The sequence below is a fragment of the Marmota flaviventris genome, chromosome 18, assembly GCF_047511675.1.
Source record: "Marmota flaviventris isolate mMarFla1 chromosome 18, mMarFla1.hap1, whole genome shotgun sequence".
Classification (NCBI taxonomy): domain Eukaryota; kingdom Metazoa; phylum Chordata; class Mammalia; order Rodentia; family Sciuridae; genus Marmota; species Marmota flaviventris.
This window is the reverse complement of record NC_092515.1, coordinates 1,441,681-1,456,688: the sequence shown is the minus strand read 5'-3', so window position 1 is coordinate 1,456,688 and position 15,008 is coordinate 1,441,681. Positions and strand designations below refer to the sequence as shown.

The following is a 15,008-nucleotide window of genomic DNA, read 5'->3' as shown; positions in this document are numbered from 1 at the left end:
CCGCCGGTCGGGCGGAGACCCCGCGAGCGCCTGTGTCCTGGCCCCGGCCCGAGAAGCGCAGCCCCTCCATCCGGCCCACCCGGCGCGCAGCACACAGGCGCCCGGCTTCCCCACTTCCGGCCGCCTCCTCCGAGACCACACTTCCCAGGGCTCCAAGCGGCAGGACACACGCACTTCCGGCCGCGACTGGAAGTCTCCGGTCCGGGGGCTGAGCGAGTCTGGCGCGGTGGCCGGTCCGGGCCGTGGGGAGGGGCCGAGCGGGAGGTGGGAGCTGTCGGCGGGGCTCCGGGAGGGGTCGCCCCGGGTGCCCTGCGTAGTCCCTGTGGGCCGGAGCCTGAGGCCCTGGAAGGCGTCGCGAGGGGTTGCGGCCGCTGCCTTTCCGGCCTTTCGGGCTCGCCCGCCTGACGGAGGGGCGGCGCAGGACGCGCCCCCACGCCGCGGAGACCCTGGGAACTCGCCGGAGCTGAGAGACGGTGGGTTGGGTGCGCCCGAAAGAGTGGAAATGGAGGCCTGGGTGCTGTCCTTTGGGGTCCGAGTACTGGAGGAGGCTGTCGCTGGCCTCCAGGGCTGGTGGATGCCGGAGTCCGCGGGGTTGGTGGGTCACCTTGGTCCAGAGCGTGGAGCGAGTTCAGAAGGGGAGCGTGACTCGCAGCGTCACCTCACCAGGTGTGCCCCCCAGTTCAGGTCGTGGGCCCAGGGCGCCAACACGAGAATGCTCCCCGTTACCGGCGTCCTCCGGGTCCTCTAGCGCCACCCTGTCAGCCCTTAGGATTTTCCTTCCGGGGTCCTTGTCCCGTCCACCAGGGAATTGGTCTGCGGAGGGACGCAGGGTTCGCACTTCACCTCGAAATGCGGAGCGATTCCGTCTCGTCCATGGCGTAGTCACGTTCGAGTCAGTGCCAGAGACTCTTCCCATCCTTCAGACTTCCTCTGTCACTGTCTCCAGGTCATTAAAGAGGGGGACAAATTGCTGCCCCTAGCCACCTAGCCCTTGTTCTTTGCTTGCTTTCCGCCGCGGGGTTAGAATGGCTCACCTTTGATGAGTGCCTCTGTGCCAGACCTTGTTGAAGACCTCTGGGAGTGTTAACAGCAAAGGCACGACTTTATAAAGTGGGGACCACCTGTCCTTACAGATGAGGATGAGAAGATAAGTAATCACTAATAAGTTGAAGAACCAGGATTCAGATCCAGGACAGGCTGACTCCAGAGCCCCTTCTAGGATTTTTTTTCTTTCCTCTGGGGTGCTGGGGTTTGAACCCAGGGCCTTGCATATGCTAGCACAGGCTCCTCCACTGAGCTCCACTCCCAGCCCTCCAGAGCCCCTTCTGTACTGTCCCTCAGTAACTGTCTGCAGTAGGTATTCCCAGCCACTTTTGACAACTGCAGAAACAATTGAGACTGGAAATAATTTTTAAGAGTTCAGATCTTCAAACTTCCACTAAGTGAGTTTGGAGATTTATTAAACTTTATGGTTCTAAGTAAGAGTTCATTCTTATTATCATCATTATAATATCCTTTTAGAAGGCAATTAAATTTTGGGGAAAGAAGCCAGAATTCATTTAGATACTGTCCTCTTCCTGATTAAAAGAATGGCTAAGGTTATCGAGGAACTTCATCAAAGCTGCAGTTTGCCTCAAAAGCAAAACGAGAACTTAGGTCTCATGACAGTTTTGTTGGAACAGTTTTCTGCACTCAAGGATGTTTTGTCACATCAAAGGTAAGGCCTCTCTCTGGGAACAGTGGCATTCTCCAAGGGATTCATCATGTAGAATCTGGACAAATCCTGGTTTCTTGCAAGAGGGCATATTTTCTGGTGTCAAGCAATTAATTTGTGTGGTAGAGTCAGGAAGACTTAGGTTGTTGACTGATTCTTACTAATTATGAGCTGTGTAACTACATAAAAGCTCTCACTTGCCCAGAGACTTCCTTTGTAAAATGGTGACAATATCCTCTACTTTGATGATTGTGGAGATTAAAAGAGATGATTCATATATGTAGCATACCTCATAAATCTCTGTTAGTGAATAGGTGGCTGAGAGAGAGAGGCACGAAGAGGGACTGGCTGTGTTCAACCTGAAAACCTAGAGCAGAGGGGAACCCTAGTTGTAGGCTACAAATTCCCCTGTGGGTATCTGGTCTGTGGAGATGGAGTGGGGATGGGGGCAAAAGCAAATGCGGCTGAAGGTAAGGGAAGGTTTCTATGCTGTGATTCCTAGTGCTACTTGGTCTCTCACAACTCTCTCCTCTTTCAGCTCTGTGCTTGAGGCAAGGCCCTTTTCCAAATAAAGAGCCAGCAAGAAGTGGAGGTGACAAGAACTGAACTTGTTAAAGCCATGTGCCCGGTGAGTTAATGTTTCCTTTCTCCCCACTAAAGTCTCACTTTTCCTGATTTTGTTCAGTTTGTTTTTTTCTGAAACTTGTCTATTTAAGAGTTCCAGGCAGGCATGGTGGTGCACACCTATAATCCCAGCAACTAGGAGGCTGAGGCAGGAGGAATGCAAGTTCAAGAGCAGCTTGAGCAACTTAGTGAGGCCCTATCAAAAACAAACAAACAAAAAACAGTTTCACCTTGGGGCCTGTTTCCCATTTCTTGCATTTCTGGTGAATGCTGAGACTTCAGGGGTAGACTCAAAGGGTCCAGTGGACTCTCAGAGGTTCTTCCTCTTCTTCCTCCTTGGTGTTTATGTTTTCCATTCAAGAAATGACCAAGTGTAAGCCCTTTCTTTGTACTTAGTCTTTCTTTAGGCATCCGACGAAGCAAAAGAACAGTCCTAAGGAAATTTTTAAGAGCCACTGTGCTGGGCTCCTAAGTCTCTGTTGTGGCTCCCCAAGAACTTGTAGTTTCTTAGAGAAATGGAAAGGCAGCAGACACATATGATGTGATAATGTTGTGGAGTGGTGGGAGGGCCGCTGATACCCCCACGGTGCTTCCAGGGAGAATGGGAGGAAAGGGGCCCCTTCCTGGACTGGTGAGGACCACACCCTCTGTCAAGAGGGCTCTTCTCACTCTAGCTCTTACCTCTGCAGAGGGATCCTTGTGTGGGATGTGACTTGCGGTCCTGCTCATGCCCAGAAGGGAAGGGTTGGGAGGATGTGGCAGAGGAAGGGTTCCTGAGTCTCATCTTGAAGGCAGCAGAGGAGATCTACAGTCACAGGTGGGATGCAGGTTCCCCTCCCACCTGACTGTGCAGCCTGGGTCATCTTAAAATGCCAGGGAAAACTCTACATCCTCCTTTCTCTCTAGGGTAAACACCACAATCTATAATCAGCCAGTTGTTGTTCCATTGGTAAATTATGGTCAGCGTTTTGCTGTTTAATTGTGTTACAGTGATTACTCTTGTGGTTGAATTTTTGCTCTCATTTCTGATTGTTTTCTTTGACTAAATTTCTAGTTTTTTATTGTTTGTAGATTAGAGTTCTTAAACTTACTTTACTTTCATATTATTTTTATTATTAACATTTTTATGACCAGTAGAAGCTTAAACTTAAGTTTAATATAAATTAAACTTAATTTATATTCTGAATAAACTGATAGTTCCATCAGCAAATTGATTATTATTATTTTTACAAGTCTGGCACCAGAGATTAGGACTTTCAATTTGTTCTAATGTCACTGGAGCAAAAATCATAAAACATTTTGCTTTCCTTTACAACCTCCTTGCCACAGTCTGGCTGGGCACAATCAGGAGCCACTTGTCAAAAGAAACTAACTTTATTTTTAGAACCACACAAGCCAAACAAAACAGCCTCTCAGGAAAAACCCTCAGAGCCTCAACTGCCACCACCGGCTTTCCACAAGCCTCTCTCTCCCACTCAAGCTTCTCTCCACCTCCCACAATCCTCCTGCTCTTGAGGCCGATTGGCTGGGTCACGTGGGCGGAGCCAAAAAAGTCCCCCAATGAGCAGCTCCGTGGTCTGAAAGGGCAGGGAAACAGCCCAATGAGCATCACCGCAGAGGAGCCAATCAGCTAGATGTTGCTGGGGCCGCTGTGAGCCAATCATCAGCGGGCAGCTGGAAGTTTGCTGGGGCCCCTTCGGCTGTGGCTCTCAACACTCCTAATACAAAAATAAAACAAAAAACTATTTGTAGGGAAAAAAACAGTTTTGTGTGTGAGATGAAACAACATAAATTCAAAACTTACAGATAAGGGTAAGCTGTATCAGTCATCTCTTTAAAAAGTTCATGTGAACATCCTGTCATATCCAACAGGGTACCTCCTTTTGAAATGTCATCTGTGTGGATTTCCAAGCAGACCATAGGACTGTGCACTGTCTTAGAAGGTCCTCAGAGGGCTCTGTCATTCGGAGTTAAAAACCCCAGAGTCCTTTCTTTCAAATGGAAGAGGGACAGAAGAAACTGTTCAAACTCTGTCTTCTTTCCTTGTGGCTTGTGGTCTCCTCCTCCCCCTGTCTCCTTGGCCACCAACCCTGCCTCAGAAGCCTCTTCTGCTTCTACCATGACCCCCAAGGCCACCTTTCCCTCTAGGCATGGCCCAGTCCAAGGTAACTTTGTGTCCATCAATTTCCCATCTTCCACAGCCTCGTTGGCGGCTTTGGCATCCTCTTCACTGTTGAAGTCTACAAAACCAAACTCTTTGGAGGACCCAGTTTCCTGGTCATTGACTATCCTTGCAGGAATAGAGCAGTCAAATGATTCCTTTAAGGCTTCTTGGGTGGTATCCTCAGGCCAACCTTTGACAGCATTTTCAATGTCTGGCTTCCTGCATTAGGCCATTCTCTGGTCCTTGCAACTCCAGCCTGATTACAGTACCCTCAATTTCCCTTTTATTACAAGAATTTAAAGCTTCTGTTGCATCTTCAAATGAAGCAAACTCTACAAATGCATACACTTTAGATTTGCCGTTTTGGTTCTCGGGTACTTTGATAAAAGTTGCCTTCTCAAACACTTCCTGAAGAGTTTCTTCTGTTGCAGAGTAAAAGAGGTTGCTTAAAACCAGAGTTTTGATCACCACTCCAGGTGGTGTTCTTTCCATCTCTGTAGTCTTAATTTTGATCTTTCTCTTCCAGTTTAGTAGAGGGAAGCAAATTGCCTGTCCATCGCTGTCCCCTGCTTGGCTTTCAAGGTTTTTTTCTGCATCACCTTCTGTTAAATTCCATGTGAGCAGTCCCTCTCCTTTCCCCATCCTTGCTGACTGATCCTATCCTCATGGCCTCTTCAAACACTTCTTTTGATTCAATCTGAGTGACTTTGTAAGGGAGATTTTTGGTCAAAAGTGTTCTTGCATCTTGATCTTTCTCACTGTCTTTTCCTTTTGGTTTCTCTGGTTTAATTTTAAGCAAATTGATTATTATAAGAAATCATCAAATTTATAAACTTAGAAAATCAATCAAATAAAAATAATTTGGAATCGTTCAATTATTTTTATTTTATTTTATTTATGTATTTGTGTGTGGGGGGGGTGGTGCTGAGGATTGAATTCAGGACCTTGTGCATGGAAGGCAAGCACTCTACCAACTGAGCTATATCCTCAGCCCTCCATTGTTTTTATTTTATACCAAAGACATAATGAGTGACTCCTGGTAATAGCATGACAGTTTTTCTTAGGTACAATGCCCCAAAAGGTACACTGCCATTGGGACTTGTTCCTTGGAGCATTTAAATACATCCATATTTCTTTCTTTAATTCCTTTCTTCCTTCCTTTATTTATTTATTTAGCAGTACTAGGGATTGAACCCAGGGACACTCTTACCAGTGAGCCATATTCCAGCCATTTGAGTCAGAGTCTTGCTAAATTTTTGAGGCTGGCCTCAAATTTGTGATACTCCTGCCTCAGCCTCCTGAATCACAGGGATTATAGGGGTGTGCCACTGTGCCCAGCTAAATATTTTAAACAACATTGTTGTTCATTATCAGGGAAAAATAAAATTTTTTTTTGTGGTGCTGGGGATTGAACCCAGGGCCTTGTGCATGCAAGGCAAGCACCCTATCAACCGACCCAGGGAAAAACATTTTAAGAGTGGCATAAAGGTTTGTAATGTGGACTCTGGAACCAGACTGCCTGGGTATGAATTCTAACTGCACTAAATGCTAAGTATGTCGCATTAATTTCAGTTGTTTAATTTCAGTCTTCTCAAGTATACAATGTGCGTGGGCTCTCTCTTGTCCAGCGAGAAGTTCCACAGAACAGGGTAGAGGAGAGTGTGGTTGCAAAGTTGCTAATCAAGACCTCCAGAGACCAAGCAGGAAGCAGGTCTGATTTTATTGCACAGTTACCATGCACATATATTCGGGAAGTAGCTAGGCAGATTACAGGCAGCCACCCATGCAATTTCTGCTAACTGTCTTTGCAGTGACCAATTGAGGAGTGGGCCATGGAGCAAGCACAGGGACTGCAACACAGGGCCTCACAAGGTAAGCAGTTTGCTGCTCAGGCACCTAGCAGGAGGGGAGTGGCCTGCCACTCAGACACCTTAATATGCCATGTATGCAGTCCTCCATGCACTTGTCCCTGCAAAAATGGAAATAGTAATTGTATCTGATTATAGGGTTGTTGTGAGGATTAACGAGCTAATATGTTTTAAGTGCTTATAAAAGTACTTGGTATATGGTAAATACTATGAACATTACCTAAAGAAGGCATCATTTGATTATTGTTGAAGAACTAAGTTCTTTGTGCACATGACACTTGTACATGTATGTGTAAGTTGAACTTATGTTGAAACACAAACCTAGAGAAGGTTGGTTGGAACTTGTAGCCAAAACAAAATGTCAACATTCTTCACAGTACTTAAAAAAAAAAAAAAAAAAAAGTCTCATAACATCATATCCAAAGGCTGGGGCTGTGGCTCAGTTCCAGAGCCCTTGCCTTGCACCTATGAGGTTCTGGGTTTGCACCACAAATAAGTAAATGAATGAATGGATAAATAAATAAATAAATAAAGTTATAAAAAAACAAAAAAACATAATATCCAAAATGTCTAGCCTCCCATCTAAAATTATTCAGCTTACCAAAAGACAGGGGTAATCCCATCTTAATTCAAAAAGGAAGAGACAGCAGATACATCAGTGTGATCTGATAAATACTTTAAAGCACCTATTATAAAATGGAAAGATGAAACATCTCAGGAGAGAAATGGAAAATGTAAATAAGAAATGAAAAATATACTAATCAAAATTAGACTTACTGGGTGGGCTTAAAGGGAGGATGGAAGTGACAGAGAAGAGAGTTGGTGACCTTGAAGATGAACAGGAATTGTCTAATGTGAACAACAGAGGAAGAAGGGGCATGGAGCCTCAGAGCCCTGTGGGATGGTACCAGAAGTCTGACAGGTACCATTAGGATCCCAAAAGGATGAAGCAAGTGGAGTGGAGGTACAAATATTTGAAGAAACAGTGGCTGAAAATGTCTCACTTTGGTGAAACTTATAAACCTGTGGACCATTGAAGTCAACAAACCCCAACATGGTAAACTCAAAGAAATCCCTGCCTGGGAGCTTCAGAAAAAACTGCTGAAAACTAAAGACAAAAAGAAATCTCAGAAAACAGCTAGAGAAGCACAGTGCGTAACATGCAGGTCAGAAGTGATCGGAGTGACTCTGACTTCTCAGAAGCATGGAAGCCGCGTGGCAGGGTGCAGGTGTTTTACAGGTTCTCAGAAGACTGTCAACCCAGAATCTCAGGTCCTGAGAGTAGCCTCCAGGACTGAGCGTGGAATGCTTTCTCATATGAAGGAAATCTAAGAGAATCTATTGTTAGAATTCTAAAAGAACTGTTCAGACAGATCCTCTACCAGAGGGACTTTGGAACCTGAGGAATGAGGATGTGCGGTGGAAGGGGTCTAAGTGGAAACACAGTCAACTGTTCTCCTGAGCCCTGAGAAGTGCTTCAGTGGTCAGAAACACAACTAATAGGCGAGGCTTCCTCGACAGGACTCGGGGCTGTCTTGCTGTCGCTCCATCCTGGACCCGGGTGGCCTGGCCTCGGGGCTGTCTTGCTGTCTCTCCATCCTGGACCCGGGTGGCCTGGACTCGGGGCTGTCTTGCTGTCTCTCCATCCTGGACCTGGGTGGCTTGGCCTCGGGGCTGTCTTGCTGTCGCTCCATCCTGGACCTGGGTGGCCTGGACTCAGGGTTGTCTTGCTGTCGCTCCATCCTGGACCTGGGTGGCCTGGACTTGGGGTTGTCTTGCTGTCTCTCCATCCTGGACCTGGGTGGCTTGGCCTCGGGGCTGTCTTGCTGTCGCTCCATCCTGGACCTGGGTGGCTTGGCCTCGGGGCTGTCTTGCTGTCGCTGCTCATCCTTCCCCAGCAGATACAATATGAGTAGGCGGAAGAATCGTCCAGTAACTTCCTGACGGGGTCATTTAGAACCTGGGTACAGTGACTTACCCCCCGTGGGAACAGGACGCCCGTTTCCCAGAGAACGCCTGGTGTGGTGAGCACTGACTGAGCAGGACCGTGTTTGTGTCATTTTAGAGCTTAGTGACTTTCACAGACGTGGCCATAGACTTCTCCCAGGAGGAGTGGGAGTGGCTGAGCCCTGCTCAGAGGAGCCTGTACAGGAAGGTGATGCTGGAGACCTACCGGAGCCTGGTCTCCGTGGGTGAGTACCGTGCTCTCCCGCTCCCTGCCCAGCAGCCGGGCCTGCCTCTGTCGCCTTTCCCTCACTGTCCCTCGTCTTCAGGACCGTTGGTCCAGGGTCGTACTCTCGACTCTCCACAGCGTGGCCGATTTCATGTCTCATATGCAGGTCTCTGCATTTCTAAACCAGATGTGGTCCACTTACTGGAGCAGGAGAAGGAGCCCTGGACGATGCCAGGAGAAGTAGTCAGGGGCCTGTGCCCAGGTGAGTGCTGGGTGGTGAGAGGCTGAGTCTGTCCTCGAGTGTCTTCGCCGGTGTGTGTTGGAAAATCCCCTCACTCCCTCTCAAGTTGACACTTCTAGTGCCACTTTTGTGTGTGTGTGTGTGTGTGTGTGTGTGTGTGTGGTGCTGGGAATTGAACCCAGGGCCTTGTGCATGCGAGGCAGGCACCCTACCAACTGAGCCACATCCCCAGCCTCTGATCCCATGTTTTAAGAGCTCTTCTCTTCCCCACTGATGCTCTGTATGCGCCAGGGTCTCTTTCTGGACTTATGTTTATTGATGCTTTCCTAGTCATGCTCATGTTGTTATACTCACCCCTGCCCTTAAACATTTCTGAATTCTTTGACAAATTCATGTTTTTTTTTTAATTTTTAAAATATTTTCTTTAAAAGATGATTTATTATGTTAACATGTATAATAGCTATAGTCTTTCTTCGGCCTGTAATTATTTTTCTCTTTGATGTTTCTTTTATTATTCTTATTTTGTTTATTATGTTTGTTTTTTTTTTTTTTCTTATTTGACTTCATCCCACACTACCTCTTGATTGGAAATATTTTTAGTTCTATAAGTTGTTACTTCTTTGTCTATATATTTTTTATCTGTATTTTAAACTTTATCCACCTGAAATTCAGAATATTTCCCTTGGTACTCCTAAGGAAGATGGAGAAATTAGTTCACGAGTGTTAACTCTTCCCATGTGTCCCATCCTTTCCCCTTGTACTGACTGGCATTTGGGGCTGTTTTCTTCAGAAAACTTTTTATTTCCTCACTTTGTGTTAGAGCGGTTTTTCTGGTTTAGAAACTTAGATAAAAGACACAAAGACATGGGGCTCAGTGGTAGTACACTTGCCTGGCATGTGTGAGGCACTGGGTTCAGTTCTCAGCACCGCGTATAAATAAAGCAAATAAAGGTATATCAACAACTAATATATATATATATATATATGAATGAAGTGGTGTTTGCCCATAACCAGCAACTTGGGAGGCTGATGCAGGAGGATTGCAATTCAAAATTAGCCTCAGCAACTTAGCAAGGCCCTAAGTAACTTAGTGAGACCCTGACTCAAAATAAAAATCATAAAGGGCTGGGGATGTGGCTCAGTGGTTAAGTGCCCCAGGGTTCAATCCCTGGAACAAAAACAAACAAACAAAAATAAAAGAATATTGGAGGGGAATGAGCCTCATGTGAGAGGGTCAAAGTTTATTCTGTGGCCTGTTGTGTGACCTCTTCCTGCTTTCAGTTCTCAGAGTTTCAAGAAGAGGATTGTTAGTAAGTCACATGTGGCCATAACTATGCACATTAATTGATAAGTAATTAAATAAGATCAAGGTAGTAGAAAAAGAACAAAGTGAATCTAATGAAAACCAAAATAACTCACATATAGTGACTTCTGCTTCTAAAGATAAAAGTGGGAATAAATGATTATAAAACAGATCTGATGCAAATAAATCAAATATGTGCCTCTTTAGAAAACCAGTAAAATATAAAAATCGTCAGGACAAATGATTGAAAACATAAAAACCCAAAAATATATAAGGAAAAACACAATCATATGCATCTGCTTTCCTCAACCCTCTAATTAATTTGAAAACCTGGATGAAGGAGAATCTAAAGTGGCACAGCTGACACCATGAGAGAGAGCATCTGAACAGACCATTTCTGCCAGCAAATTGCAGGAAATCGCCTGTGGATGCCTCTCCCAAGAAAAGAGGTCGCAGCCTGAAACAGTTTTGTGAGTCTATCTAAGAGACCCTTAGGGAAAATATAACCATCATCTGAAACATTCAGTTTAGAAAATAAAAAGAAGAGCTTGAAAAATGATTGATGAAGACAGCATAATGTTTGATGCTGAAATCTACCAAAAGCACCAGAAAAAGGAAACCACAGACAAATTCCCATTGTGAGTGTTGGTGTGAAATCTTGACTAGAAGGTGCCGCAGTAAGTACCCCGGCCACCCAGGGTCTGTCCCGGAGTGCTGGGGTGGCTGTGTCATCTCAGCTGGCGTCGCAAACAACAGATGCAGGTGCTTCCTGTGGGCATCATGGTTGATTCACATACTTTCATTTTGAAGGTTTCCATTCTTCTAGCACTGCATAAAGGACATATTTGTTTTCTTACTACCTTTCAGACCTGGAGTGTGTGGGGGTGACCAAGGAATCATCTCCACATCGGGACATGCACGAGGAAAAATTATCCCAGGCTGCAGTAATGGAAAGACTGACAAGCCGTGACCCTGAGTGTTGTGCACATTCTGGGGAAGACTGGAAGTGTGGACCCTTGCTGGACAGGGAGCTGGTAGGTCAGGAGACAGTCACTCATGTGGATACCCATGTTGAGAAAAGAGACCGTTCTACCAAATCCAGAACCCATTGTCATCAGAATACAGTGTCTTACATAACACAGATTGTTCCCAGGGGGCAGAGAAGGTGCGATTTTGATACAGATAAGAAAACACATTCAGTTCCCAAAAAACCCAAGCAAGTCTACGGAGAAAAGAAACTTTTGAAATGTAACGACTGTGAGAAAATGTTCAGCAAAGTTTCGACCCTTACTCTTCATCAGAGAATCCACACTGGGGAGAGACCCTATGAGTGTGCCGAGTGTGGGAAGGCCTTCAGCCAGAACGCCCACCTTGCCCAGCACCGGCGAGTCCACACGGGAGAGAGGCCCTTCGAGTGTGCCCAGTGTGGGAAGGCCTTCAGCCAGAACGCTCACCTGGCGCAGCACCGGCGGGTCCACACCGGGGAGAGGCCCTTCCGCTGCCCGCAGTGCGCCAAGGCCTTCGGCCAGCCCGCACACCTGGCGCAGCACCGGAGGGTGCACACGGGGGAGAGGCCCTTCCAGTGTGTGCAGTGCGGGAAGGCCTTCGGCGACCGCTCCTCGCTGGCCCACCACCGCAGGGTCCACTCTGGGAAGAGGCCCTTCGGGTGCGCGGACTGCGGGAAGACCTTCAGGCAGAAGGCCTCCCTGGTGCGGCACCAGCGGTACTACCACAATGGGGAGAAGCCCTTCCACTGCGCGGACTGCGGGAAGGCCTTCACGGACCATGCAGGCCTCCTCCAGCACGGGAGGGTCCACACCGGGGAGAGGCCCTACAGGTGCGGCCAGTGTGGGAGGGCCTTCAGCCACAGCTCGTCCCTGACCGTGCACCAGCGGGTCCACACGGGGGAGAAGCCTTACCGGTGCGCCGCCTGCGGGAAGGCCTTCAGCCACCGCGGCTCGCTCACGCTGCACCGGCGAGTCCACACGGGCGAGAAGCCCTATGCGTGCCAGGACTGCGGGAAGGCCTTCCGGCAGAGCACCCACCTTGCCCACCACCGGAGGGTGCACACGGGCGAGAAGCCGTTCGCGTGCCAGGACTGCAGCAAGGCCTTCAGCCAGAACTCACACCTGGCGCAGCATCGGAAGGTGCACACCGGGGAGAGGCCGTACGCATGCCGGGCCTGCGGCAAGGCCTTCAGCCAGATGGCACACCTCGTGCAGCACCAGCGGGTGCACACTGGCAGAAGGCCCCACGAGTGTCCTGAGTGTGGGAAGGCCTTCGGACAGAGGGCATCCCTGGTCTGTCATGGATGCCGTCACACCGGCGAGCAGCCTTTCGAGTGTGGCGTTTGTGGGAAAGCCTTTAGCCATCGTAAGTCCCTGGCTCTGCATCAGAGAGTCCATGCGAGAGAGGCCGCATGACTGTAAGGACCGCAGCAAGGCCTTCAGCCAGGTGGCCCCTCTGACTCGGCATCAGAGGACCCACACTGGGGAAAGGCCCTACTGTGCGTAGCCTGCGGGAAGGCCTTCAGGCAGAGTGCGCATCCTGCCCACCTTCAGTGTGCGCGCTCCGCAGCCGCCTCCCCAGCCCTTCCCCGCTCCCCGCGCCGGGCCACCAGGTCCCCGGGAGCCGTCCTCCAAGTGCCTCTAGGCTTCCGTTTCCAGTCCGCTACCCAATTTCATTTGGACTTCTACAGTGTGGCATGATTCCAGCTCAATCTTTTAAAATAAAAATACATGTTCCTGTTTCTTTTCCATTTAAAACACTTTAAAAAACAGAGGAGGTCATCTTTTTAAGGGTTTGCACACAGTCCTGACATACAGTTGGCACTACATAAATGCTAGTCATTTAGGTAAAAGTTTTCTTACAACTATTTTCAAAAAAGAGAACCATAGGTCAAGGTAAGAAACCTGCAGCTTTAGAGCAGACTGGAACCTCCACTCTCCCTGAGTCATGAGTACTCTCAGAATGAAAGGTTCCCACGCATAAGGTAACAGGGTGGCTCCCCTCTCCTGTAAACATGTATGTGCAGGCAATAGCCCAGGTGTTCTTTCTTCACTGTGACTTAGAGAATAAGCCAGTTAGAACAGAAGCTTCTGGAAGCACACTGGACTAGCCAGTGGGTAGTGGTAGTAAAACCGAGAAGGAAGCTTCGATAGGTTAGTAGCCATGAAAGAAAACACATACACACACACACAGTAGCACAGACAAGTTCTGGAGTATTTTAATGGCTGTAGAACATTGAAATACTATAATAATACCAAGGTGTATGCCTTTAATCCCAGTGGATTAGGATGCTGAGGAAGGAGGATTGCAAGTTTTAGGCCAACCTCAGCAACTTAGTGAGGCCCCAAGAAACTTAGCAAGACCCTGTCTCAAAAACTAAAAAGGGCTGGGGATGTGGCTCAGTGGCTAAGCACCCCTGGGTTCAGTCCCCAGTACCAAAACAACACCAAATTCCCCCTCCAGGGGAAAAAAAAAAAAAAACCTGCATTAAAATTTCCTATCTTGTTCCTGAGATTGACAAGACATACCCAAACAGAAATACTGCAATTAATTCTGAATATAGATGTTGAATTTTTAAGATAGTAAAAAGTTACCAGGAGCAGTGGTGCACAAGTATAATAATCCCAGTGGCTTGGGACACTGAGGCAGGAGGATCTCAAGTTTGAGATCCTCAAAAGGGTGGGGATGTAGCTCAATGGTAAAGCTCCTCTGGGCTCACTCTCCAGAAAAAGAAAACTCTCCAAAAAAAGAAAAAGTTGGAAGGCTAGTCATGCTTCTATATAGAAATACTCAGTTGGGTAAAGCTATTTCTCCTCCAGTTAAATATGCAGATTTATTGGTATTACAATATAAATCCCAATATTTTTTAAGGTGACATTCTTGAGTCCAACAAATCTGCCTAGATTTGTGGTTATAGAGAGAAATGTAGTTTGGGTTAGAAATTAGTGATCATTCAGTTGATGTTAACTGAGCACTTACTAATGTGCCAGGCACAGTTTTAGGTAGTGGAGATGGGCTGGAGTAGGAGATAGACAAAAACTGTACCTCACAGACTGGTGGGAGAGAACAAAAGCTTAAATACTATTTGACAAACACAGGTGCCACAGAGAGCCACCATCTAAGGAAGGTGCTAGGGAGTGCTGGGTGTGGGTGCCTGCTCCTCAGACACAGGGGCTGTGGAGTGAGAGGTGTTGAAGGGAGATCTGGGACACCGTGATGGAGAGGCTGTGGGGGAATTTCCTCTTGGTAGCAGCCCTGTTGAGAAATTATTCACAGGCCATGCAATTTTGGATAAGACCCCCGTGCTGCCATCAGCAGAAGTAAAGAGGAACCTCCAGGCGTCACTGGAACTAACAATGCGTGGCTCAGTGTATTAAGAGTTGTGTCGCTGTCACCACAATTTTAGAATCTTGTCACTCCCAAGTGAAGTCCTGTGCGCTCTAGCAGTTAACCTATCCCTGGAGGGGTATATTTTCTGGAGCCCCAAAGCTCTTGGGTCTTCTCTTGGATGCTGCCTCTGACAGTATAGAGGTCCCTGTGAAGGAAGCTCTTAACCAGAGCACCTGGCTGCTAGAGAAATGGAGATTTCCAGCGCTCTCCCTTCCTCCTCCTTTTTTTTTTTTTTTTTTTTCTTTTCTGTCTTTATTTAGTGCTTGGGACTGAACCCAGGGATGCTCTACCACTGAGCCACATCCCCAGCCCCTTTTTAATGTTTTGAGACAGGGCCTCACAGTTGCTTAGTGCCTCCCTGAGCTGCTGAGGCTGGCCCTTGTACTTGGGATCCTCCTGCCAATCTCCTGAGCTGCTGGGGTGACAGGTGTGTGCCACTGCTCCTGGCTCAAGCTCCTCTTCACATGTGATCCAGGGTACAGGCCACAGGATGAGCAGCCTCATGCAGAGCATATATAGCCTT

General features: G+C 47.6%; 1 protein-coding gene across 1 annotated transcript; it reads left to right on the top strand.

The window, feature by feature from the left end:
• The first annotated feature begins 192 nt into the window (after positions 1–192).
• LOC117794542 (zinc finger protein 470-like) lies at positions 193–12,852 on the top strand. Its single transcript, XM_071605136.1, is given in 9 exon segments — positions 193–473; positions 2,253–2,342; positions 6,089–6,213; positions 6,314–6,374; positions 8,436–8,562; positions 8,710–8,805; positions 10,955–12,494; positions 12,496–12,590; positions 12,593–12,852. Coding segments are annotated over 8 exon segments (2,256 nt in total). The 5' UTR covers positions 193–473; positions 2,253–2,333; the 3' UTR covers positions 12,796–12,852.
• Positions 12,853–15,008: the final 2,156 nt, after the last annotated feature.